Below are 25,531 nucleotides of genomic sequence, written 5' to 3'. Positions count from 1 at the left end.
ATCAGGTCCAACCTCCAGTTAAGCCAAATGTATGTTGTGTGTTTTTAAAACTTTGTATGTTTCTTTCCCCTATGTGTTATTTTATTCTATTTCGTATTTGTAAGCCACCCGGAGTCCTCCGGGATTGGGCGGCATATAAACTCATTAAATTGCGAATTGTGAATTGCGAATTATCCTCTGCTGTGGTGGTTTGAGTTAATCTAATTGCTTGCAGTTATCTTCTCCTAATTTACCAAATCAAGGAGGAAGGGTCATCTATTAATGTGATGCTGTGCTTCATTTTGCTTTTAAATAGACTAAAATAATTTCCATCTGCAGTCTACTTCATATATTACAGTTGCTTTTTACCAAAATGTAAATAATTTTTTAAAAGAGAGAAAAACGTGGAGCTTCATTCCAACATTGATTTGCTCTGAAATGATTGCAGGAAGAAAGAATTTTTTCCCCAAAGAATATGGAAATAGTAGTTACTTTTATATTCACTCTTTAATCATTAAGGAAAGAGAAATTTAAGTCTCTTTCTTTGCACCAACCAGAGCCGAGTCTTAAATTTTATTTCCAAAAAATAAAAATAAAAAATTTCACAGAAAGCAAATGGGGTGATGTTCAGAAATGCATAAAGACAAGGTGGCAAAAAGCACATCACACAGAGATAGGCATACTAACACCCTAAGGCCTGTATATTGCTATCACTCTACATTACTCTACTTTGTTTTATAAAGCTGTCTGTGTGAAATTTGTCTCTGTCCCTCTCTGTGCATATCCCATATTGGTTTAAAAATCTAAAACGGAGAAAATGTGGGAAGACAGTTAAAATAATGATTATTTCAATGTATTATTTTAACATCATTTTCGGCTAATAATGAAGTTTATCAAGTGTACCAGTATGTTGTCCCCTAGTAGATGGGGGGGACTTTACACTTATTACTCAAGTACTTAGTACTTGAGAGACTGCCTGCTGCCAATTACCTCCCATAGACCCGTTAGATCGCACAGGGTCGTCCTCCTCCGGGTTCCGTCTACCAGCCAATGCCATCTGGCTACCACCCAGGGGAGGGCTTTCTCTGTAGCAGCTCCGGCCCTTTGGAATGAATTCCCCGCCGAGATTCGGACCCTCAGCTCTCTCCAGGCCTTCCGGAAAGCCGTCAAAACCTGGCTGTGCTAGCAGACCTGGGGTTGATGAGTTCCCCTCCCCTCTCGACTTGTATGGCTGTATGACTCTTGTGTATTTTAATTACGTGTATTGTGCTTGTATCCCCTTTTCCCCTTTTGAGTTGTTCGCCGCCCTGAGTCCCTCCTGGAGAAGGGCGGCATACAAATAAACTAAATCTTAAATCTTAAATCTTATTAATAAGAAAATCAGGGTTATGGTCAGAAGCAGAGAGAATGGCTGAAGATGATAATCTTAGCATTCATGCTGTCTCCATTCAGTGTCCCCTATACAGAATAGAATAGAATAGCAGAGTTGGAAGGGACCTTGGAGGTCTTCTAGTCCAACCCCCTGCTTACACTACTTCATGCATCCTCACTCTCTTAGTTCCAAATCTTGCAGTATTAAAGGTAGGAATAGAGTTTCTATTTATTCTTCCTAGCACTTCCCATATGATTTTCAGTGAGAAAGTCTTGCATTCCTGTGTCTGTCTTGCCGAAAATTATTATGGACCCTCCAACTGATTTTGCCCCTAATCTGAACCTGCCCCCAAATTGAACGGGATCAGAAAACAGATATCCATCAAGCATCAAAAATCTGCTGCTACAGCTATTGTTCTCATATATTTTGAGAGGAGAAAGTATTTGGTCTAGAGATTATTTCAAAGGAAAGAAGAAGAAAAAGAATCATGGGCAGGCTCAAGATTTGATTTAGTGATGAATCAACCCAGTGATTATCCTGACTTCACTTTACAGACAATCCCCAGCAATTCGTGCTTTCATTAAATCCCAAGAAAAAGTATCACAAAAAAAAGCCAAGCAACATAGAAGTCTTCTTCATTGGACGTTGCCTCCTGCCTTCTGATACTAAAAGTTTTAAAAGTTTGCTAGTTTATTTATTGCAAGTGCTTTTTTTGGCATCCAATTCAATAAATTTCATATAGGTCTAACAGTGAACAAATAATAGTCTTCAAAATAAAACTAAAATCTCCAAAGCTATTTAAAACCAGCAATAAAAACAATTATGCCAAAATTAAACTTAAAGTAGCCTATGCGGTAATATTACTTTCCAAACACACACAAAATAGAATCTCTATTTATCCTAAAAGTTAAGAGGAAGAGAGCCATGTAAACTTGGGGGCAAGTTATTCCCCTGTTATGTAAAAGAGTTGCTCTCTGTTCTACACATGTTCCCCCACCCACCTAATATCTCAGTGAGAGATTCAAAGGGACATTATCTCTTGGCACTGTGTTTTTAGGATTATGTGTAATCATTTACAATTACTTATATTGTTTGTAGGCCACTGCAGGGATTTCTGTATTATCATAAAAAGCCAGATAATCATAATCATCATCATATAAACTTTTCCCATTGGCTATATTCAGAGCAAATGCTACTGACACAGTTAAGAAATTGTTGTAGGCAACCCATGGTCTGCAGGCTGGATATGGCTCACCACCTGAAATCACCTGGTCCATGATCCCAAAAGGAAATATATATTCCCATGGCTTAAAAGAAAAAGGAAGTGATCATCATCTCCTCTGCTTCCATTTTGGTGATGGTTTCACCAGACACCTCACTATGGGTATTGTAAACGTGTGGGTTGTTGTTGTGAGGGAATTGACACGCAGGAGCCATGTGCAAGACAGATCTTTATTATAACACAGGTGACAAGCGATTCAAACGTTCCCTGCAACTGTCAGGGTATTTATACTAGCACTCAGACCAACTGTCAAAACGACCAACCAATCAGGTCGCAGCTGGTATTTGCATATTGAATATGCAACACTCCTTCCCCCCAGTTCTAAAGACCAAATGACCAGCCAATCACGTCGCAGCTGGTATTTGCATATTCAATCTCTCTCCTTCCCCCCAGTTCTGCTGTTTCAAGATGGTGGTGAGTCCTTCGTAGCTAAATTTTAGAACCAGGAAAAAAAAACAGGTCCTTTGGAATCTTTGCAGCAGGGAGGCTCTCGTTGTGTTGTAGCTCTCGTTGGTTCGAGAAGCAAGCGGTGGCCTTTGCAGCGGAAGGAGGCTCATGGTGTAGAGGACAGTCTGGTGTATGTTGTGAGTGTGCTAGTGTTGGAGAGGCTTTAGACAGGCTGAGAGAGCGTAGCCGGTGGTGCTAGGTGGCAGCTTGGAGAACGAGGCTGTTGTTGAACGCAGCAGTTGGAACGAGGCGGTTGGAGTGCCGTAGGAACAGCTGGTGGCAGGCATGCCGTAGGAACAGCTGGTGGCAGGCAGGCAGGCACAGCTGGCGCAGTTTAGCCATCACGGTCCATAGCTCGTCCCTGAGTAGCGGCGGCGGCTCCAGTCGAGGTTAAGCGTAGGAAGCCCGTCCCTCGGACGGATGAAGGCCGCGCCTGGAGCTTACTGAGGTTGGCTACAACCGGAGGCTGCTGTTGATGTCATTTGCTGGCCATAGCGGCGGCCCTGACAGGCCCTCAATGTAGGAAAGAAAAAAAAAAATTTTTCCTGCGTTCACGTTGGCTGATGTTGTTAGGCTCTGCGGGAATCGCATATCAATCCCACCCTCGTCGCCAGTATTGTAAACGTGTGGGTTGTTGTTGTGAGGGAATTGACACGCAGGAGCCATGTGCAAGACAGATCTTTATTATAACACAGGTGACAAGCGATTCAAACGTTCCCTGCAACTGTCAGGGTATTTATACTAGCACTCAGACCAACTGTCAAAACGACCAACCAATCAGGTCGCAGCTGGTATTTGCATATTGAATATGCAACACTGGGCAAAGCAACAAGTCCCCCACAAATGGTGATGGTATGGCTTCTGCACCCGAGGTTGAAGATGGTTGCTAGCCCCTCTTATAGACTGTCTCTTTCCTCTTGTGAAATAGAGAGATTTTTCTCCCCCAAATTTAGTTTAACATTTCAAAAGATTCTTTGGGCCTAGCACTCAAAAAATGTACCTGTCTTCTACAGAAAGGGTGAGATAAAGAAGGTACAGTCCTCATTGATTCCCCTGATATTTCTGAAGGGAGTTTAAGGCACTGGGTTACAGTGCTTCCACTCCTGTTTGGTTTACTTTGAAAGAGTAAATGATGGTGATGATGATCATGATGAATGATCATGAATGATCATGAATGATCATCATAATGATGACAACGATGTTGACCTTTCTTATTTTGTACCATTTCCCATATTCAAAACATATTAGATATCCCCATAGTATTCTGTCAGCAAACAAGGACATTATGCAAAGATACAACTAAATAGAACTGCATTACATTAATTAAAGCATTCATTTTCTCTGCCCAGAACTTGGAGATCTATTAAAAATAGAAAAGTATTATATCGCATATGCTTTCCAGGGTCTAATACACTTCAAATGTGTTTTAAAAGAAACTATCATTATTCCTATTTTGCAAGGTTGAAACTGATGCAGAGACATATCTGCAAGAATCACATACTGTAATGACATAGGTGAAATCTGAACAAAGAACTTTGTGGTTCACCATTTATTCTTTTGAACACTACATTGGACTAGTTCACTACAGTATTACAAATATTTTGATGGATTCAAAATACGGAAGCTATATAAAGGCAACCTAGGGTTTTATTTGCTTTCTTCTTTCAATTCACAGTGTTTGTCCTGGGGATGCTAGGATTTGAACCATCCAAGAAAGAACATTTTCATACATTTTAACAGGCAAGGAGAAATCTATTAACAGAAACATCAGCAGCCTGTGCAATTTGACAGGAAAGTTTTGCTTGAGCAGATAAATTATCTAGCTTACAGTAGTTGGGAATATAGTCCATTTCAATGTCAGAGTACATGAAAGTCTTGGGGGTATTTTTAGCAACATGGCCCTCATGAGATAAAGAGAGTTGTCATTCATTCTTGGGAGAGGGGGGAAATCATGGGAGAAGGGAGCACATTTTTATAAACTTATTTACTTCTCATTTATTAATATATTATATTTAAAGCATATATAGTGACCCAAACAAATTACAATGACAAAAATAATAATATTACAGCAAATTAAGAATGCAAATCTGATCATAAAATAATTATCCAAATATGAGAGAGGAGAAGCCATCCGTTTTTGAAAAGCCATTGGAAGTCAAATGGGATCAAAATCTCCCCCTTTTTGGCTTCAAACTGAGCAAAGTTAAATCTACTCATTCCTATCCTATCCAAATCAGGTACTGATTTGCACATTAAAAATGGCCTGGGATTATCCATGCAGAACATGTATCAGTTTGGGATAGATTCTGGATCCATCCCGACGCTACCCTAAATTACATCAGCCTCTTAAAAATATGTTAGATGTATCTTCTAATACAGCGGTCACCAACTGGTGGTCCATGAGAAAATTTTGGTGATCTGCAGAAAAGTTATTTGCATTTTTTATAGTGCATTAAATTGGGGGTCCTCATACTATGGGCCCTGGATTGGATATGTGCAATGAACATTTGTGTTGCTGCAGAGAGTCTCCCCCTTCGCAGTCTTTTTGTGCAGGTCGGAGGGGAGCAGAAATTCTGACTTGGGGTCTGCTTCAGCCTCCTGGTGAAGAGCTTTGAGTGAAGACTAGATGGAGGTTCCACTGGTGGCAAAGAGCTGGAGGCCCTTGTTCCAGTGGGACTGCACCATGGCCTGGAACTGGCTGACTAACTCAGCCCACTGAGCCTCCAGGCATCAGTACCTGGCCTTGCACTCCTGAAGGTTTTCCCTCTGCTTGGAAAACCTCTGCTTGTAGTCCTCAGTGAAGTGCTTCTGCTGAGCCTCTTTCTTGGTCAGATCCAATTTGAACTGAGCCAGCTGTTTTTCCATCTCTTTCTCATGGTGGTTGCTTAGCTCCAACAACTGCTCCCTGTTGGGGCCCTAAAGAGCCCGAGTCGGCAGGCAAGGAGTGGCTGGGAGGGGATGGGCAAGTAGAACCCAGCAAGGCACCCCTCAATGTGAATGACATCAAGTTGGCCACGCCCACCCAGTCACTTAACCACCTAGGCATGCCCACCCAGCCCGTCATTAGGCAGATCATGTTAGTGGTCTGCGGGATTTAAAACTATGAATTTAGTGGTCCCTGAGGTCTGAAAGGTTGGTGACCCCTGTTCTAATAGATGCTAAATGCTTCTTCTGCTATGATGCTAGATGATCTTCTAATAGATGCTTCTTCTAATAGATGTTAGATGCATGTTCTAAAATATATTCAGTTTTCATATTGGCTTGAAATTTTGGAATATACATTAAAATATGAAATGTATCCATTTTTACCAGATCACTAGATTCTCAATATACCAAGAAAGAAAGATGATGGCATGTAATTCACGCAGGATTTCTTAGAACCAGGCTTAGGGAAGTAAAGATTACTTCCTGAATATACTTACCAAGCTGGCAAGAGAGAGAGATCACATTCAACCCATTTACGAGAAGACTTGGATGAAATTTCCCACCACCGTAGTTCTTCAAATGCCCTGAACTCCAGTATAGACAGTCTTACATTTGACAGTCAAATCACCAGAACAGGAGGCAGCAGTTTCTTAACTTTCTAATTTCAATTATGTGGGCAGATCAAATACCATGAGTGACTTTTTAAAAACAAGGATATTAAGATTATTCTTTTTTGAAGGGGAATGGTTAAATAGTTCTTGTGAAATGGGCACTTGAATTCCCAGGAGAGAAAAAGTTGCGGTTTGTGGCTACTTCCTTTCCATTGCCACACTGGATAACCACAAGAACATAATGTGGTTTTCCAAATGCAGGCTATGGGAACATAGCAGAGCGTTAGAAAGAAAGGAAGCTGTCAGGTTTGCTGGTCCTCCAAAAAAGCAAACTGTCTGTGATTCTTCAGTCAGGAATCATTGATGTGTCAAACCCAATTTTTAAACTCTGCTTCCTTGTCTCTTTGCTGCGACTGAAAGATCAGGAAATTAAAACTGAGGGAATGGTCGTGGTGGAGCTGCTTATAGACCGGGGTTCAGTTCTCTTCGCAGGATTGTGGATCTTTAAGAAAAATATTATTCAATATTTATTCTTTCGACTCTAATAGAAATAGTAGATAGTGTCCCTCATATATGTGGATGTTATCTCATTGAAATGCATGGGTGCCATTCACTCCTAAGACAAAAATAATAATAATACAGAGCTGTTGAGCAAGTTACTGAGATGAGAGGAAAGGCTACACTAAATGGCCTCCTATCTTCTGTGAGAGACTTGTAAGAATCAAATGAAACTTAGCAGTGGAAACCTTTTGGCTTCCTCACATGGTTGAATTGTAGCTCCCACCATCCTCTCATCACTACTCATGCTGTCTGGAATTGGTATGAGTCATCATTCAATGACACATGAAAGATGACTGGTTCTCCCACCCAATGGGACACTTATCTATATAAAGAGGCACATTTCACTTCCCTCCAGGAGTTCCTGAAATGCTTATCCATTGCCTAGCTAGAGTCACAAAGTCACTGATAACAATTGTGTTCATTGTGAACCACCATACTTTCCTCAGGGGTGTGATCTGACCAGTTCAGTTCAGTTCATGCAACGTGGTGGTTGCATCAGTAGAAAGGAGGCGAGCATTTACCGGGTGTTTTTCTTCACGAGCATGAACAAACCACTTTCAGACTCGGGCTACCTGCAAAGAATTGGTCATCTTCTCACTCTTTGGAGAGATGGAATACAGGCAGTCCTGAATTATGAGCACAATTCAACGAGCCAAAATTTCTGTTGCTAAGTAAAATGTTTGTTAAATGGATTTGGCCCCATTTCACAACTTTTCTTGTTAAGCGAATCACTTTCAGTTAAGTTTGTAACACCATTGTTAAGCGAAGCTGGCTTCCCCATTGGCTTTGCTTGTCAGAAGGTTGCAAAAGGTGATCATGTAACCCCGGGACACTGCAGCCATCATAAATATGAAGCAGTTGGCAAGCAAATGAATTTTGATCATGTGACCTGGGGAATGCTGCAATGGTTATAAGTGTGAAAAATGGTCATAGGTCACTTTTGTAGCTTTGAATACTTACTAAATGAACTGTTGTAAGTCCAGGACTATCTGCACATTATTAGAAGGCAACGGAGCAGAAGCAAAGGCCCATTAAAGGAATGCAGCCCAGAAGCACTGTCATCCTTGCCTGAAAAGCCGAGCAGGAGTGAACCTTCCCTGCAGGTTATATACCGCTTCACAGTGCTTTTACAGCCCTCTCTAGGCGGTTTACAGAGTCAGCATATTGCCCCAACAATCTGGGTCCCCATTTTACCCACCTCAGAAGGTTGAGTCAACCTTAAGCCTGGTGAAATTTGAACTGCCAAATTTCAGGCAGCCGGCAGGCAGCAGAAGTATCCTGCAGGACTACACTCTAACCACTATGCCACCACGGCTCATAGATGGTTTTGAGTCTCTATCATCCAGATCATAATTGTCCCAAAGGTGCTTTTTCCAAAGGCAACTGGATTTTCTTGGGGTTTTTTTTCTTTGAAAATGTTTCACTTCTCATCCAAGATGTTCCTTCAGTTCTTCAGTTAATTTTTTTCTCTCTCTCTTTTTTAAAAAAGGAGGAAGATATATGTTAAAACTAAACATGTATATTGAAAAGGAATTATAAATACCATCAACATAAAATGGAGCTTGCTCAGAAGTTGACATACACCAAGTAAATAAGATGAAGAGTGTGACGTAGAGGAGAAAGGGAAGGGAAGAAGAGAGGGATAGGAGAGAAGGCAAGGGTGGGAAGAGGAGGAGAAAAAGAAGGAATGAAAAGGGGAGAGAGGAGAAGGAGAGAGGAAGGGAAAGTAGAGAAGAGAAGGATGATAGAGGGAAGAAAGGAGGTAGGGAGGGGGAGGGGAGAGGGAGAAGAAAGTGATGGATAAGGTACAAATTATGAAAGCCAATAATTGTATTTGGGAGTTGATGGTAAGGTGAATTGATGTAAACATTTAATAATACAATATGATGTTGGCTATGTAATAGTATACATGTGATTATATGTTGTGAAAATGAAAAAATAAAAAACTTTATATATATTAAAAAAAGAACTGAAGAAACTTCTTGGATGAGAGGCAAATATTTTCAAAGGGGAAAAAAAACAGTAAAGTCAATGTGCCTTTTGGAAAAAGTAGCTTTGGGATGTAGGATTTTCAGCATATACTTTCCACTTATCCAACTTCTGCTGCTCTGCTTGCTTCATCTTATATTTACTCAGGAACAGGTTGTAGCCTGTTGTAGCCATAAGTAGCATCACTTCACTTGGTTGTTGTTTTCTTTAAGGATAGCATGCTCTAAATGTTATGGAGAAAAGAAAGGCAGTTCCTCTGGGTTTCCAGATATTGCAATGATTATCTAGAGGCATATGTAGCAATAAATGCTATCAATTAATTCATGACAAAAAAAATCTAGTATTAGACTTGAAAAACAATTTCTAAACTTTGCTGAAGTAATTACAAGTTAATACAAGGATCAGTTGATGTGGAAACATCCTCGACAATTTAAGGCATGTCTGAAGTCTCACAACTTCTCACTGCTTCAAAGGGAAGGAAGTAAATTATTGACTCAAGGAAATGGGTTAGGGGGGGAACCCATCCCTTTATATTTTTCTGGAGAACCAGTAGTGAAAATTTGAGTAGTTTGGAGAACTGGTAAATATCACCTATGGCTGGCCCCAGAGTGGAAAGGGAATGGGGATTTTGCAGCATCCTTCCCCTGCCATGCCCATCAAGCCATGCCCACAGAACCGGTAGTAAAAAAAATTCAATTTTACCACTGAGTGTGCTTTAAATTGCAGTTGCCATCACAGTATGCTCACTGTTACTGCAATCTGAGAAATTCACAATTATTCTTAAAATTACCTGAAGTGGGAAAGTATGTTTTCATAGACTTACTTTGCTACGGGGGCCATTTCAAGAAAAAAAATCTGGCTTTTGTACAGATTCCAGAAGGTTAAATGAGAAAGAAATTATATTCAATTGCAGAACAGAAAACCATCCAAGTGGACCAGATGTTTTATGATGCTAGTTATTTGGGTGAGTGAACTTCTGACAGAGTAATCTGAATTAACGTCTAGAGAGAAGAATTCCTTTTACTTAGCATTTACGAATATAATATGCAGTATAAGAATCACTCCTACTAGTGCTAAAATCAAGGGATCCTAGAGAACCATTTCACCAATGTTCAAGGGAAAAGTTACTACACAACAAAAGAAACCCTGAGGGAAACAGTTACATATCAATTCTGAATGAAACAAAAAGAAGCTAAAATTTATTTCACAGCATTGTTCCTTATTGCATATAACTAGTTGCCATCCATCATCCTTAGTAATTTATTTTGCTTTGTGCCTAGTATCCTAGAGGAGGGAAGCTGAAAACATACCTCCTGCCTTCATTTCTACTATCCAGGCTTAGTTTTATATTTCTATAAATCACCTTTAGTGTTAATTGTTCTCCAAGCCCACATAATATCCAAGATCACATATAAGTAAACCCAACAACAGGCCTGGATAGTGGAAATGAAGGAAGGAGGCATGTTTTCAACTTCCCTCCTCTTGGGGAAATTTTGACAATTTGGTGTGTATATGTGTAGTTTTAAAACGTTTTCCATTGGTTGTTGTTACTCTTCATATTTCATATCTTTTGCATTTTAACCCAACGGAATTCACCATCATAAGATATAGTGATGGCCATCAATTTTAAAGGGAAGCTAGATATAATCAAAGAGGTTAGAATAATTAATGGTTCTTTTGTTATCTCCATGATTAGAGATAACTCATTACAGATAGTCCTCAACTTACAACCATTTGTACAGTAATATTCAACGTTATGATGGCACTAAAAAAGTGACTTATGACCCATCCAAGAGAGGTGGATGGCGCAGAGCAAGGCGGTGCAGTGGTTAGAGTGCAGTAAGAGTGCAGGCTACTTCAGGTGACTGCTAGCTTCAGTTCGGCAGTTCAAATCTCACCGGCTCAAGGTTGATTCAGCCTTCCGAGGTGGGTAAAATGAGGACCCAGATTGTTGGGGGCAATTTGCTGACTCTGTAAATTGCTTAGAGAGGGCTGTAAAGCACTGTGAAGCTGTATATAACACTCAGTGCTATTGCTATTGCTATCCACCCATCCATATGAAAAAAAAATAACAGGAAGAAATAAGGTCTTCCTGCCTGACAGCAAAATACTTTGGACCAACTCTAAGCCAGCCTATTCTATGTTGTTACAAAGATATCCAGTTGGAGGTGTAGATTGGATTTCTGAGATCACTGCCAAACAAACATGGGCAGGGATAGATAAATCATTTGTCTTCAGTGGGCTCATTGAAAAAGTACTGTAGAAGTGTGATGTTGTGTGTCTGTGGTGTTCACTGGAAGTTATTTTTCCATAATCCACATTCTTCTACCCTTAGTCATAATCCTCTTCCATTATGATAGAATTGTGGAAAACATTTATCTTCCCCTCCCATCCCCTCCTTCTACTCCCTGCCTATCGGTCTCCACAGTCTGTTTCCTTTGTTATCTCTGTTGGCAAGATGAGAATACGCACCAAAAAAACCCTCCTTTCTCTTAGCTGGACTCGGTAACAGCAGTCAAAAGAAGAAGGCGAACATGTCAGAAATGGACATCCCCATTCATCTTACAGTACCAGAAAAACCAGACATTTCTGTCAAGATGTACCAAGTCAGATTAGTTTGTTTTGCATAATGCAATCAGTTTGCCAAGCGATAAGACAAGGGACCTTTGGTGAATGAGTGTCTCTAACCCTGCCTGACGTCTGACACAGATAGAATGAGTGTACTGCTTCTGTGGTATTCTGTAAAGACTCTGTGGCATAGCAGTGTAATTCTATTTTTTTAAAAAAAACAGCAGGAGAGAAGACGTCTGAGGAGATGCCTCAGATGGGAGCTAGCAGTAGAGGGATGCCATTTACACACTCACACATCCATGCATTTAAATATGCTTTATGATGACCCAGAATTGTTCTGAAGCACGAATGGAAATTAAATGCAGCTATTTTAAGCAACAAAGAACTTCTGGGTTTTGCCTCCTTTATGGAAAGAGCTCCACAAAATGCCAAAAGAGAAAAGTTTTATACCCTTGTTTCCAATCACATCTCAAAGAACGATGAAGACACAAGGGCTGTGAGACCCATCAGTGCAATTCCCCTTTTATTACTAAGACCTCTCCCACAGAAGGCTGTCTCCACTTGGAAAACTCCAGTGATGGAGAGGCGATCCCTTCCTAGGCAATTAAATGGAGCAAGTGTTCCAGGGGTGGGTTCCAGCAGCTGCTACTGCCGGGTCACTCAGGGATGTGCCACGCTGCATGCACATGCTCAATACAACAAAAATTGTTCTGTGCAGAAGCAAAAACAAGATGGCCGGTTCGGGAGCGTGACAGGCCTGGGTCCGGCTCCAGGCTACTACTAGTTAGGCTGAACCGGTCTGAACTGGTAGGAACTGACCTCTGCCCTGTTCCACCCACCCACCCAATGTAGCATAAAGTTTATTATTAAGCCACGCTCCCATCTAGTCAGGCTCTATGAATGTTGCTTTGTATTTCATCTTTTTAGTAGAAACTGTTATTGTTGGACACTATTCTTTGGGCTCATCAAAATATTCAGAAGGACCAAGTAATGTATCTGTCTCTTTCTGGGAAAGATAATATTTTAGCTTCCTGGCAAAACATTCACAGGCATTGAACCCACGCTGCACGCTCATTATGATAAATACACCCAAAAAATGGTTCCATTCGTATTTCTTGTTTAAAATCATAGGAAAAATTATGCAGAAGGGTGGGGAAACCTCTATGCACTCTCTGCACACCAGGCATGATTTGTTATGTCTTTATCCTATTACTCGCCAATATTTTTATTACTGACTTTTTCAAACCCAAAAGGTTCAAGTGGTTAACCCTTCCCTTATTGGGGAATTCCACCAGCCTCAGCAACTTTAAGATCTATGAACTTGACCGCCCAACTGCTGGGAATTCTGAGCATTCAAGTCCACGTATCTTAAATTTGCTGAAACTGACAAACACTGTTCCAGATCACTGATCTATTCGGTTGCCCTGTTCTACACTTTTTTCCAGCCATGCAATATATTTTGAAGCTACAGGATCTATTTGTAGATAAACCTTGTGATGTTGGTAATTATATTTTCAACTCTTCTCCAGATTCTCAACCATTTGAACCTTTTTGGTTTGAAAAAATTCTATATAAATAAAAATGTAAATGTTCGTTTGTTCAGAATCTTAAATCTCCTAAAGTTCTTCACCGATTGTTTTGAAATTTTGACACAATGTTGCATTTGAACACGTGCGTGTTTTCATATGTCTATATTATATAGATGTAACACCTGTGGCAGGTAAAAAACAGGCTTTTTTGAAAACCAGGGCCATCTGTTGGACGTAAAAGCAACACATGCTATACTAAATATTTCACGATTCCATTTCAATGTTTCTGATTGCATTGTTATATTGAATTTTCATAGATTTTGATTTATTTTCATTTTGAGTTAATTATTTTGTGTGACATTGTGTTGGAATTGAGCTGTGTCATTTACCATAGCGTTCATTTCATGAGTATAATATATTCGGAACAGTTCGGCCTCTCTCCAGCTTCATCCCAACAGTCCCTTTATATGTGTGGCTGGGCTGCGGCCGCACCCTTTCCCCTTTCCGCCCCTTCTCCGACGAGCTTCAGCCATTTCCGCCAAGGGGAGCCGAAGCCCTTCGGCCTCCCCCTCCCCTCTCTCCCCTCCCCTCCCGCCGGCCCCAATACAGCAGCAGCAGCCGCAGCCACAGCAGCAGCAGCAGCCTGATTCAGCAGCGGAGGCATGGAAGAGGAAGAAGATGGTGCAGCCCACGATGCTACCTCAGCAGCGGCACCGGCATGGAGGACTTCCCGCCCAGCCTGCTGGCCCAGCTGATGCCGCCTCCCCCGGACTCCGCTGCGGCCTCTGTTTCGGTCTCCTCCTGCTCTCCCAGGGCACCTCCGCCACAGAGCCTGGCGCTGCTCTTGCAGGGAGGAGGAGGCGTCGGGGGGTCAGCAGGCACCCAGTTGAAGAAAAAAACAGCTTCCAGATCACCAGCGTGACCCCAGCACAGATCTCGGCCAGCCTCAGCTCCAACAACAGCATCGCCGAAGACACAGAGAGCTACAACTACCTAGACGAGTCACACACCGAGGACTTCTCGTCCTCTGAGATCCTGGACGTCTCACTCTCCCGGGCCACCAACTTGGGGAGCCCGAGCGCAGCTCCTCCAAGGAGATGCTCAACAACTTCCACGAGGCTGACAGCCCCAGCACCATCTCCCCCAACCAGCCTCACCCAGCCCATCATCCCCGAGGGCCCATGTCCAGAGTGCCCCATCCAGCCTGTCGTTCCGGAGGCTGCCCATCGCAGGGAGCTTGGAGGGCGCCAGGTCAGGGCCTGCTGGAGCGTCCTCCATGGCGGCTCTTGCTGGAGCCACTGTGGCTCACTTCCATGCGAGGACCACCTCTGCCAGGGAGGTGTGGCAAGTGCACCGAGTGACAGGGCCTGCCAGGTGGGCAAGATCCTCACGAACCTTGCCGCTGGTGACGGCATGACCCTGCCTGGAGGGAACCACCCTGGGAATGTTTCTTTCTTCGCATGCTGTTGTTAAATGTGCCCGGTCCAATGTCTTTCCAGCAATTGAAACTTGTTTCTCACGTGGACAATTATATGTTGTGTGTTCTAGAGTCGGCAAACCAGACAATCTCTATATCTGACAGACAATGGAACAACAAAAAATATTGTATACCAATAAGCATTGTGAAATTAAACATATTAGAAACTTGCACTTTCTCTTTTCTTTTTTTTTCCACTTAACCAGACTGGGCCAGAGCAACCCGTGGCCGGGTACAGCTAGTCAGTAATAAAAACATGGGCAAGTAACAGTCATTCAGGAAATGCAATATCATTCATTGTGTGGGTCAATGTGTAGAAAAATATTATGATATTGGTACGTAGTTGTATTTTCAACTCTTCTCAAGATTCTTAGGATGAATTTTATATTTGTAACCGCTACAGCCACCCAGATTATGGCAGCATCATAATCTGCACAGATACATGTATGTTGTGGGGAGATGTTTTATACTAACCATAATAGAAAGTAATATTATACAAGGAGAATTCAACAGTCAATGAGGTCCAACATAGACTCTAGAACAGGGGTCAAACTCAAGGCCCAGGGGCCGGATCCGGCCCGTAGGGTGCTTAGACATAGCCCACGAGGCCACCCTGGAAACAGTGAATGATGAGCCAACAGTGCCTCTGCCAGCAAAAGCAGCTTGGGAGGGCTGCATGCACACACACACACACACACACACACACACACACACAAGCTCCATTTTCACTGGCAGAAGGTTTCAGGAGGCCATCACAGCTGAAATGGAGATTGGGAGCCGATTTTCACTGGCATAGTGCTTGGGCCACCACAGGTGCCCCAACATGAGTGATGTCGAGTTGGGCATGCCCATCCCAGCCTCCCAAGGTCAAACACAACCCTAATGCAACCCTCAATGAAATCAAGTTTGACACCCCTGCTCTAGAACAATGTTTCTCAACCCAGGCAGCTTTTAACACCTGTGGACTTCATCTCCAAGACTTGAATGCTGGCTGGGGAATTCTGGAGGTTGAAATCCATATGTCATAAAGCCTCCAAGGTTGATAAATGCTGATCTTAGAATCAATGGTTTTATTGCAAAACAACAAAAATGGGTGCAATGTTACAAAATGAGATTGATACAAAAAGTTCCTTCAGGAAACAGGCTAATCAAACAGAGTTAATTTTAAGGGGAAATGCTGAAATGTGGACCTGAATGCTAAATATGAAGAAAGCACTCAATTATTCATTCAAAGTCAACTTGAGGTAGATCAGTTTTCCAGTTCCCAGAATTCCAGATTATAGAGCAAAAGAGAAAATTAAACAATGTGGTAAATAGTGTAGTTGTAGGTAAACCAGATTGGGGAGATTATTTTCCTGGAATGTAGGTTACTTTGATAACGGAAGTGTCCTTGATCCCAGGACATTGCCATTATTAGCCTGCTGAAGGCTATGAGAAGTAGTCCCTTACTGCAGGCCTGGAGGCCCTGGCTTCACTGAGAATTTGTAACTAAATAGAAGGAAACATAATAAAAGGAAGAGAATAACTGAGAATGGGGAAAAGAAAATAAGCCACTGAGGAAATGACTAAAATAGCCCAAGTTATTCTTGAAGTTTTTAAAACACCACTCAATACTGAATTTCCTCTGCTTGGGGAAGGAGTCAGGGATTTAGGAGGGACTCCCAATCATGGCTGAATTATTATTTCTCTTCCTGGTGACATCAGAACTGAGCTGTTTTACCTAAGAGTAAAACACAGTTCTGCTGATAATGTAATTTCTTATTCAGAACTTAGTTTGATTTGCCAAATATTTGGCTGGTCTTTGATGATTTTCAGAGGAGCTGCAGTGCATTTACATAATGGTCAGTGGTGGTTTGCTCTTACCGTCGCTACTGGTACGCTAATCATGGTATGTCTGTGCATGCGCCTGACATGTACTGTCCACATGCCTGATGTGCACTGTGCACGTATGCACAATCCATCGCCTCTGCGACACCCAGATGTTTGTTGGGGCGCATGCAGGCACCGCATGCTCGGCATGTGTGTGCAGTGTGCCTTTTGGCATAAAAACAGCCTATAGAACATGGGCCAAATGAGGCAGCATACCAGTATGCTCTCAGCTGCTCCTGGTCACTACTGATATGGCCGTACCGGGCTACACCTGCAGCAACTCACCACCGATAATGGTTGTCTTTGGCCTGGGCATTTCTGGTTCCCAACTTTCCAGGTTTAGTCCTTACAGGTGATGAGTGCAAGGTAGCAACCTATAGTCCTCTGATTTTACTTAACTACATGTCCCAGCATTCCTCAACATTAGTCTCAATAACTGGGACTGCCAGAGGTTGCTTTACATCAAGCACCTGATGTAAGATATGGGTCAGCCAACGCTTTGGGCATGATTCTATTTCCTGCCTGTCCCAAAACATTATCTATTCATAGACTGAGATAAAATGTTTAAATATAACTATAGTCTAATTCAGCCCCTTTGTAACAGGGACTTTTTCTTATTTTGCTGCTTGCCCTGACTTAAGATCCCTTGTTTTATCCATCCCTGAGATCCATGATCCTCATATAAGCGAGGGCTCCCTTTTGTCAATCTTTCGCATATCCCAGAATAAAACTGGATCATGTTGTAAAGGTAAAGCGTGCAAGATGAAAGCATAGAGTATGTTCCCAGTTGTTTCAGCTCTCCAAAGTTTGAGGGATAAATCTTTCACTAATCCTTCAGGTCAAATAAATTCATGCATTGATTTACTAAGTTATTCTTGGCAAGACAGCAGTATCTTATAATATATTTAAAAAGCTGTTTGTGCACTAAAGAACATGAGCCAGCTGTTTTATCATAACCATAAAACGTCATTGCAGCACATGACAATATTGATTTATAATGGATTTTTGTAAGGAAGAGAGCTTGTGTAGTGAACTGGTTAGATGCTGAATTATCAGAGAGACAATCAAGATGAAATCCTTTCTTCATTATGGGGACTCACCAGTTGGATCTCTCAGCCCAACCAACTTCAACCTGTTGTGGTTGAGGAGGTCAAATGAAGAGCATTATCCATGGAAGCTGTCTTGAGCTCTTCTTAGTTTATACTGGGAAAGACAGGTGTAAATATAGCAAACAAGATTATAATCCTTGAAGCTAGAAATGGTTTTTAAATGTACTCCCTCTCAAGTTAGACTAGAATTTCCTAACTTTGAGCAGCTTCAAAATGTTCAGACTTACTTCAGTTCTTACAATGGCTATGCTGGCTAAGGAAATCTGGGAGTTACAATCTATATAACTTTAAATTGTTGAAGTTAGGAACAGTTGGCATATCTAATCTGATAAAAGGGCATATTTGTCTTTAACATTTATTTTTCCCCTAAAGAAAAGTTGGGTCAGGATCTTGGCCTAAAGCCAATATAATGTATACACAACCTATGTATGCAGATTTGCACACACTAATGATAATAAGCATCACACTGAAAAATATTAAGACAACATCTTATATTCTTTACTCACTGAACAAGGAAAAGTCTTTTGAGCAAACATGAATTGGTCTGAACATTTAAGAAGCCTCATAACTTCTTTCAATCTTTCCATATTCTTTTTTTTTTAAAGCACTTTTTTCCATTGTGAAGCTGCTCTGCACGCTGCTCAACCTCGTTTATCCACAATACTGAACTCAGAAGTCAGCTTTAAAAGGCAGGGACAAGCATCTAGTCCTCATTTCAGAAAGGAGCCTGGAAACAAGCTGACAGCACTTAGGAAAACTTCTGGAATGAAAGGCAGCTTTGGAATGTTTTCAAAGGACTGGAAAGCTTCAGGGTTCTGGAGGATCACCATTCTACTTATAGATGCAGTGGCTAGTAAATCCATCAAAACTAATGCATTTAATTTTGTTTATTTAACGTGTGGAAACAGATTTTTCTTGGCAAAGAAGATGTGAAAGCATATCCATGGCTACAGATACTACTATGACCTAATGAAGACTGCATTTTGTGCAGATCCCTTTTACAATAAAGCTCTCTGACCATGACTAGGAGAAGGCAAATAGACTGAAGGAACAACATATTTTCCTGCTAACAAAACTGTCTGGAACTGTGCCAATAGTAGGAAGAGCGGCAGGACAATTTGTTCCGTAGAGTTCCGAAAATAAACATAAACCTGATTATTTACTATCCATCGAACCCGTATGCATAGGTGTATACCAGGGGTGGGTTTCTCGCCCCGTTCCAACTGGTTTGGGGCCGGCGGCGTCTTCGTGCATGCGCGCAGTGCACACATGCGTACTAGCGTCTGTGCGATGCTCCAGCTGCTCCTGGAGGATCGCGCAGGCGCTGTATGCATCCTGCGCATGCGTGGAAGCGCAGAACTCGTCAAAACCGGGTAAGGAACGTGGGCGGGCGGGTGGGCCCTTCGCCGTTCCCGGAAGTTACTTACTTCCAGGTTCACCGACCACTGGTTCGCGGGGACCGCCGCGAACCAGTTGAAACCCACCCCTGGTGTATACAGTGTGCTGTAATAAAATATCAATCGCAAAACCAATGCTGTATTAAGATGGCAAAGGCAGCCATGCAAAGTTGCATGCAGGGGGCTGCATGTTTGACAGGCTGAGATAATCCACAGATCAGAGAGTCATCAAAGAGCAACAGGAAGACTAACACTACATTTCAGCCAGTATTCATTTATATTTGGAGGGGCTTTCGCACAAAATGTCCTCAGTAGATCCTTCTCCTCCTCTCCTTACTAATTTTGTTAATAGATCCTTGTTTATAGATGCCAGCAAAAGAAATGTTGAGTTTGAAATGGGCCAGATCCTGCTTGGGGTTGCAGAGAAAAACAAATCCTGAACAATTATCACTCAAATCCTCCATTCTAACTCCCCTTTCTCTTCCCTCGGGGTCATGTGACCCAAAGAAGACTATATGCAGGCTGCCCTGGGTTTCCTCATGTAAACATATATACAGAGTGGTAATAGAGTGTGGGAAGAAATGTCCTTCTGGGTTCAGTTCCAAGTGCGGAAAAAGACACTGGATTCATGGAAGTTGCTTGGAAAGGAGGTTTATTGATGATGGATAGGACTACAAGGTTTGAGGTCCTGCGGGAAAAGGGAAGAGATGCTGAGAGTGCCCCGTTTTATAACCCCTTTGGACTTGTGAATGTGGCAACCCCTGAGATACTGGAACACTGCTATCATGTCTCCCCTAGTCCTTCTTTTCATTAACTAGACGTACCCAGTTTCTGCAACCGTTCTTCACATATTTTAGTCTCCAGTTCCTTAACCATCTTTGCTGTTGTTCTCTGCACTCTTTCTAGAGTCTCCATTCTATTTCCGCTCTCCATTTGAGATTTTCTGCTCGCCATTTGAGAGCAGAAATCAAGAGTTGGGTGACTGTAACTCTTGGAACTGAATCCTTTTCCAAAGTCCTGTTCTCTTCCTGGTTTGTTTGCTGCTTTCGCTTGTTAAAGCATTTGTAATTCATTATTCAACTGAAAAGGCTTCAAAATTAACTTAAGAATCAATAAAAATGAACTGATATCTGTTGTCAGACTCGCAATCTTAAGAACCTAAGGTGGCCACTTATGTAGTCTAATATTTATACGAAGATAAATATTACAAATATATAAGCTATAATAATTACTGTCAGCAGAGTTCCTTATGTGCAAACATCTCACCTCTAGCAACAGGCATTCAGGGGTACCATTTATTATGGCTCAATTTCTTTAAAAGAACTATTTGACACTTAGAGTATGCTCATTTACATTCTTACCCATGCATACATGCACACATGCACATGGATACACACATACATGCACATGGAGGCATACACATACATAAACTGAGTACATCCTGAGTATTGACACATGGGAAACACTGAATTCGGGGGTGAGGTTTTTGCCTTCATTTAAGGATATAGTGCCGTGATAGCAAACCTATGGCACATGTGCCAGAAGTGGCATGCAGAGCGCTCTCTGTGGGCACGCACCAGTGGTGGGTTCTGGATCCTGTTCCAACCAGTACAGTTGGAACTGGCCCGGGCGTCAGCACAGTGACACGCGGAGCATGCGTGCACATGTGCATGGCTACGAGCATGCATTGTACCTGCCAGTGATTCCTGCAAGCCACTGAGATGCTCCATCTGTTCAGCGGAGCATTGCGCCGGCGCTGTATGTGCCATAAGCATGCACGGAAGCGTGGAAGCCTTAAAAGACAGGTAAGGAGTTGGGCGGGCAGGTGGACTCTCGGAGCACCGGAACGGAATGGTACCCTGTGCTCCGGACAGGCTCCGGTATGCCTGTACCGGGGTGTACTGCCTGCAACCCACCACTGGCATGCAACGCTGTCACTAGTTGTTCTTCTGGTTTCCGGCACATATATGTGTGACGGCCAGTTGGTCTTTGTGTGCGCCGGAGTGCCAGAAACCCGAAGGCTGGCTGGCCAACACAGGTTTCCAGCGCTCCAGTGTGCGCATGTATGCACATGCATGTGCACATGTTTCGGTTTGAGCACTTAGTGCCGAAAAGGTTCTCCATCACTGATATAGTGGTAGAAAATCAACATCCAGTTAATAATTACGTTTGGATTCTCTAATCATACACACACACACACACACACACACACACACATATATATATATATATATATATATATATATATACACACACACACACACATATATATATATATATATATATACATACATACATACATACATACATACATACATACATACATCTAGATCAGTGTTTTTCAACCTTTTTGTGCAAAGGCACACTTTTTTCATGAAAAAAATCACGAGGCACACCACCATTAGAAAATGTTAAAAAAATTTAACTCTGTGCTATATTGACTATATATAAGGTGTTTCTCCCACGGCACACCTTACACTATGTCACGGCACACTAGTGTGCCACGGCACAGTGGTTGAAAAACACTGATCTAGATAGATAGATAGATAGATAGATAGATAGATAGATAGATAGATAGATAGATAGATAGATAGATGATAGATAGATAGATAGATAGATAGATAGATAGATAGAGATAGATAGATAGATAGATAGATATAGATAGATATCTGAATGGATGTGATTATACCACAAGCATCTCTTGATTGTGGAATGAAACAATATATTGCTTTGCAAGGTAGTCTATAGTAAGCAATCCTAGCTGGCATAGAAGATGCTTGTAGAAAATCTGGCTTTAGTTGCTTATTGCAGTTAAAATGGACTCAAACTCATTAGTACTGATACTGTCCTTTCAGTTAGCTAAAAATGATGCAACGGCTATCGATATGGCGAAGACTGAAAATATAATCTACCCCTTTCTATCTTAATACAATGGGGATTAAATTGCAAAACAAAATTCTGAAACACAATGAAGGATTCAGAAGAAAGTAATAAATGGAGCAGATGAGATCCTCAAAAAGAGAAAAGTAAATTTTAAATAATAAAAGACAATATATAAAGCAGTGTAAAGATGTAGTAGAAGCATCCAGGTTTGAGAAACTAACTACGGTTAATGATGGTAGTATAAACCAGTCTTAGATAAGATTTCTTTCTTTTTTATTTCATGCTTTTAATTTCTTTACAGTTTCTGACTCCTCTTTTCATTTGACATATTGCTTACCCCCAAAAGGATTACTATGATTGATATGGTGTATGTACAAGAGTTCAGATCAAAGCATTAGCATTTAAGTAGATTTTTGGAAGAAATCATTAATGGCCTAAGATTTCTTTCAAAAAGTCAATAAGGAGAAGGGTTTAGATTGAAAAGTCTGCCAACTGTAAAGACGCCACACAATATATAGAGTTAAAACATCATGAGAATATACAATCAAATATGGAAGTACTGACACATTTCATATAAAGAAACAAAAACTAACTATCCATCTTCAATGAAAATGATACCAACCCCATTAAAAGGTTGGAGACAAAATGAAGATGATGTTTTAGCAGATAAAAGATATTGCTAGACATGTTTATGCCATAGGTATGTGAAAGTGGAGAAATGCCCGCAGTATGAACAAAGAAGTCAGTTTTGTATTGTTATTGTATAAAAGTCTTTTCCATAATGTCTTTCAAGTGGGCAACACTGAGGCCCGAAGCAACATCAGCATTCTATTTGCATTCTTCTCTGGCATCTTGAATTTGAATTCCTGAAATCTGGGCAAAGGGGCTGAATTCTTCTCTCCAAATTGCGATAGTGAAATTTAGTAGCAAAATAGACTTAGTGTGAAAGCAATGTTGAACACATGGGCAGACAATACGACTACATTTGTGTTGGAAGCACCTAAGCGCTTCCAGATTGAAAGGATTAGCTGGTGACATCACCCTTGCCAAGGGGATTCCTGAAGAAGCTCCTTTCAGGTCCCCGGTATTTTCCCACCAAAGTGGTACCTATTTATCTACTTGCATCTGCATGCTTTTGAATTGCTAGGTGAGCAAGAGCTGAGACAAATTGACAGGAGCTCATTCCATCACACGGCTCACTCTTGGATTTTGAACCTTCAAGCTGTTGACCTCTCAGTGGTCACCTGATTCAGCATTCTAACCACATGAGCCTCCACCCCTTTGGCAGGTGATGATTTTAAGGAATTTAAGGTTAGAAATGAAAGCAGTTTGTTTTCAACTTGTACCTATTCCCAACTTTTAAAACAATCAAACAGCACAATAAAGCTGAAGAACTGGCTCCTTTTCCCCTATGCTCTGGAAGTTCTCATTTATCTCTTCAGCAGGCTGAAACCACACCAATCCTTCCATATTTATCCATTTCTGAAGCATCTGTTTTCATCTCATTTTTGCCACCCTTCATAAGCTTTGGTAAGCAAAACCAATTGGGCTTATTATCCTGGAAGATCTTATTTTCAGGGAAACAGAAGATACAGAACTGTTGCAATGTTGCTTTCATCATTCTGACAAAAGCCAGGTTTTTGCATGAGACGTTCACAATACAAAGTGATACAGAAAAGCAGTTCCCATGATTTTCTTTAACTTTATTATCCAAGCTTTGAGCCAGGGTTATGGTGTTTTTTTTAATCATTAGACATTCCAGGTCCATTCCTTAAATGAAGAACCTGAGAAGCGATACTCTCTTCCTGCAAAACTAAGCTGGAAATGCTAAGTCTTGCTCTTACTTAAAGTCCTCCCAGGCTTATTTTCAGGAATGCCAGTGGGAATTTCTTAATCAGAGTTGCTAAGAAATAAAACTGTAACCCTGCTACATGGAAAATCATGCCCTCCACACTGGTTTCTGCTGAATTAAAATCATACTCTGCATCAGAGGTGGATTGCTCCCAGTTTGGCCTGGATAGGGCAAACCTGTAGTAATGGTGGTGGGAGGCTCCGCCCATCTGCCTGGATGCTTCTGCGCATGTGCAGAAGTGTTGCACATGCACGCATGAGTGAACCGATAGTAAAAAAAATTGGCAACACCCCACTGCTCTGCATCAGTGGTGGGATTCGAATTTTTTTTTACTACCGGTTTTGTCGGTGTGGCTTGGGGAATGTGGCATGGCTTGGTGGGTGTGGCAGGAGAAGGATACCGTAAAATCTCCATTCCCTCCCCACTCCAGGGGAAGGTTACTGCAAAATCCCCATTCCCTCCCAATCAGAGGAGGCAGAGAATAGATGGGGGGGGGGCGTCAGAGGTGATATTTACCGGTTCTCCAAACTACTCAAAATTTCCGCTGATTCTCTAGAACTGGTCAGACCCTGCTGAATACCACTTCTGCTCTACATTAGAACAAAAATAATGCTTTCATAAAAGGGACAGCTTATTTATTCCTTCATTGCCGACAACAGATGAAAACTCATCTGGACCATCTGATTGGCTCATGTATAAGCCTTTCTCTTTCAGAAGAGTGGAATTGTTCTCTCCTCTGGACTGTTGGGGAAAGGAAAGAAAAAAAACCCTCTGAAGTTGACAGATTTAATAATAAACACTCCTCCCCCCCTGTCGGGCGAGGCCTGTGTAAGCAACTGCCTGATGGAATGGAGTGGAGCAGCTGCTAAGACACAATCAAAGGCAGCTTTTTGCAGGGATCTAGGACTATACATCTAACTCTGTCAATCAGCATTGTTCCAGGCATTTAACAAATCAAGATTATTCTTCCACCTTGGGCAAGAAGGTATCAGAGGGCTGTTGTTCTGTTTCTTTCTTCTTCACCCTTTTTCATCATTTAAAGAACAGAATTATACCTGGTATTCCTATTACCAGCTTGTCAACCTCCAGCTGATTAAAGTTAGGAAGAATCCTTTCTCTGGGATAGGATTCTCATTAGCTGCCCATCACAAAGTCATGGGCATCTTTATTAGAACCTGTTTATATTGGCTCTGGCAGAGCATAGGCCATTGTTGGTAACTAGATTTACTGCCAGGCCATTTTAATAAGAGGCAGCGATATCAAACACATCGATCTCCCCCACATACTATTGACTTGTTTCATTGGCATGCTTACAAGTTTCTCCACCTTGCTGGAGCTCCCCACACAGTTTGCAAATTATCTGAAATTGTAAGGCACGCTATTCGCTTCCTGCAATACTTTGATCACATTTTGTGGATTTGATCAATACAAACCAAAGTACAGTCATTTAAAGTCCAGTGATTCAGGTAACGACTGTAAACAATTGTCAACTGCTGATTGATATACATTAGTGCCCAAAATTATGGAAGCCTTATGGGAAAAGTGTATTTTTGAAGCTTGATGGCTAATAACACCACTTTTCTTTTGGCGTTTCAAGATAAATCATGTTCCACTGCTGGAATGGCCTGAGAATAGCCAGACCTTAATTCAATTGAAAATCTAAGGAGCCAACTAAAGA

The 25,531-nt window shown here is 41.6% G+C and overlaps 1 protein-coding gene across 1 annotated transcript in view; it reads left to right on the top strand.

Moving 5' to 3' along the window:
- RHOJ (ras homolog family member J) overlaps positions 1-25,531 on the top strand; it is a 64,228-nt gene that overhangs the window by 21,703 nt on the left and 16,994 nt on the right. Inside the window, exon 2 of the mRNA XM_032213989.1 lies at positions 11,663-11,765. Coding sequence (XP_032069880.1) covers positions 11,663-11,765 — 103 coding nt within the window. The remainder of the gene's footprint in view (positions 1-11,662; positions 11,766-25,531) is intronic.

This window comes from Thamnophis elegans, chromosome 1 (genome assembly GCF_009769535.1).
Source record: "Thamnophis elegans isolate rThaEle1 chromosome 1, rThaEle1.pri, whole genome shotgun sequence".
In the NCBI taxonomy this organism is placed as follows: domain Eukaryota; kingdom Metazoa; phylum Chordata; class Lepidosauria; order Squamata; family Colubridae; genus Thamnophis; species Thamnophis elegans.
Note: the sequence above shows the minus strand (reverse complement) of the source record. Positions and strands in the feature narration are given on the sequence as shown.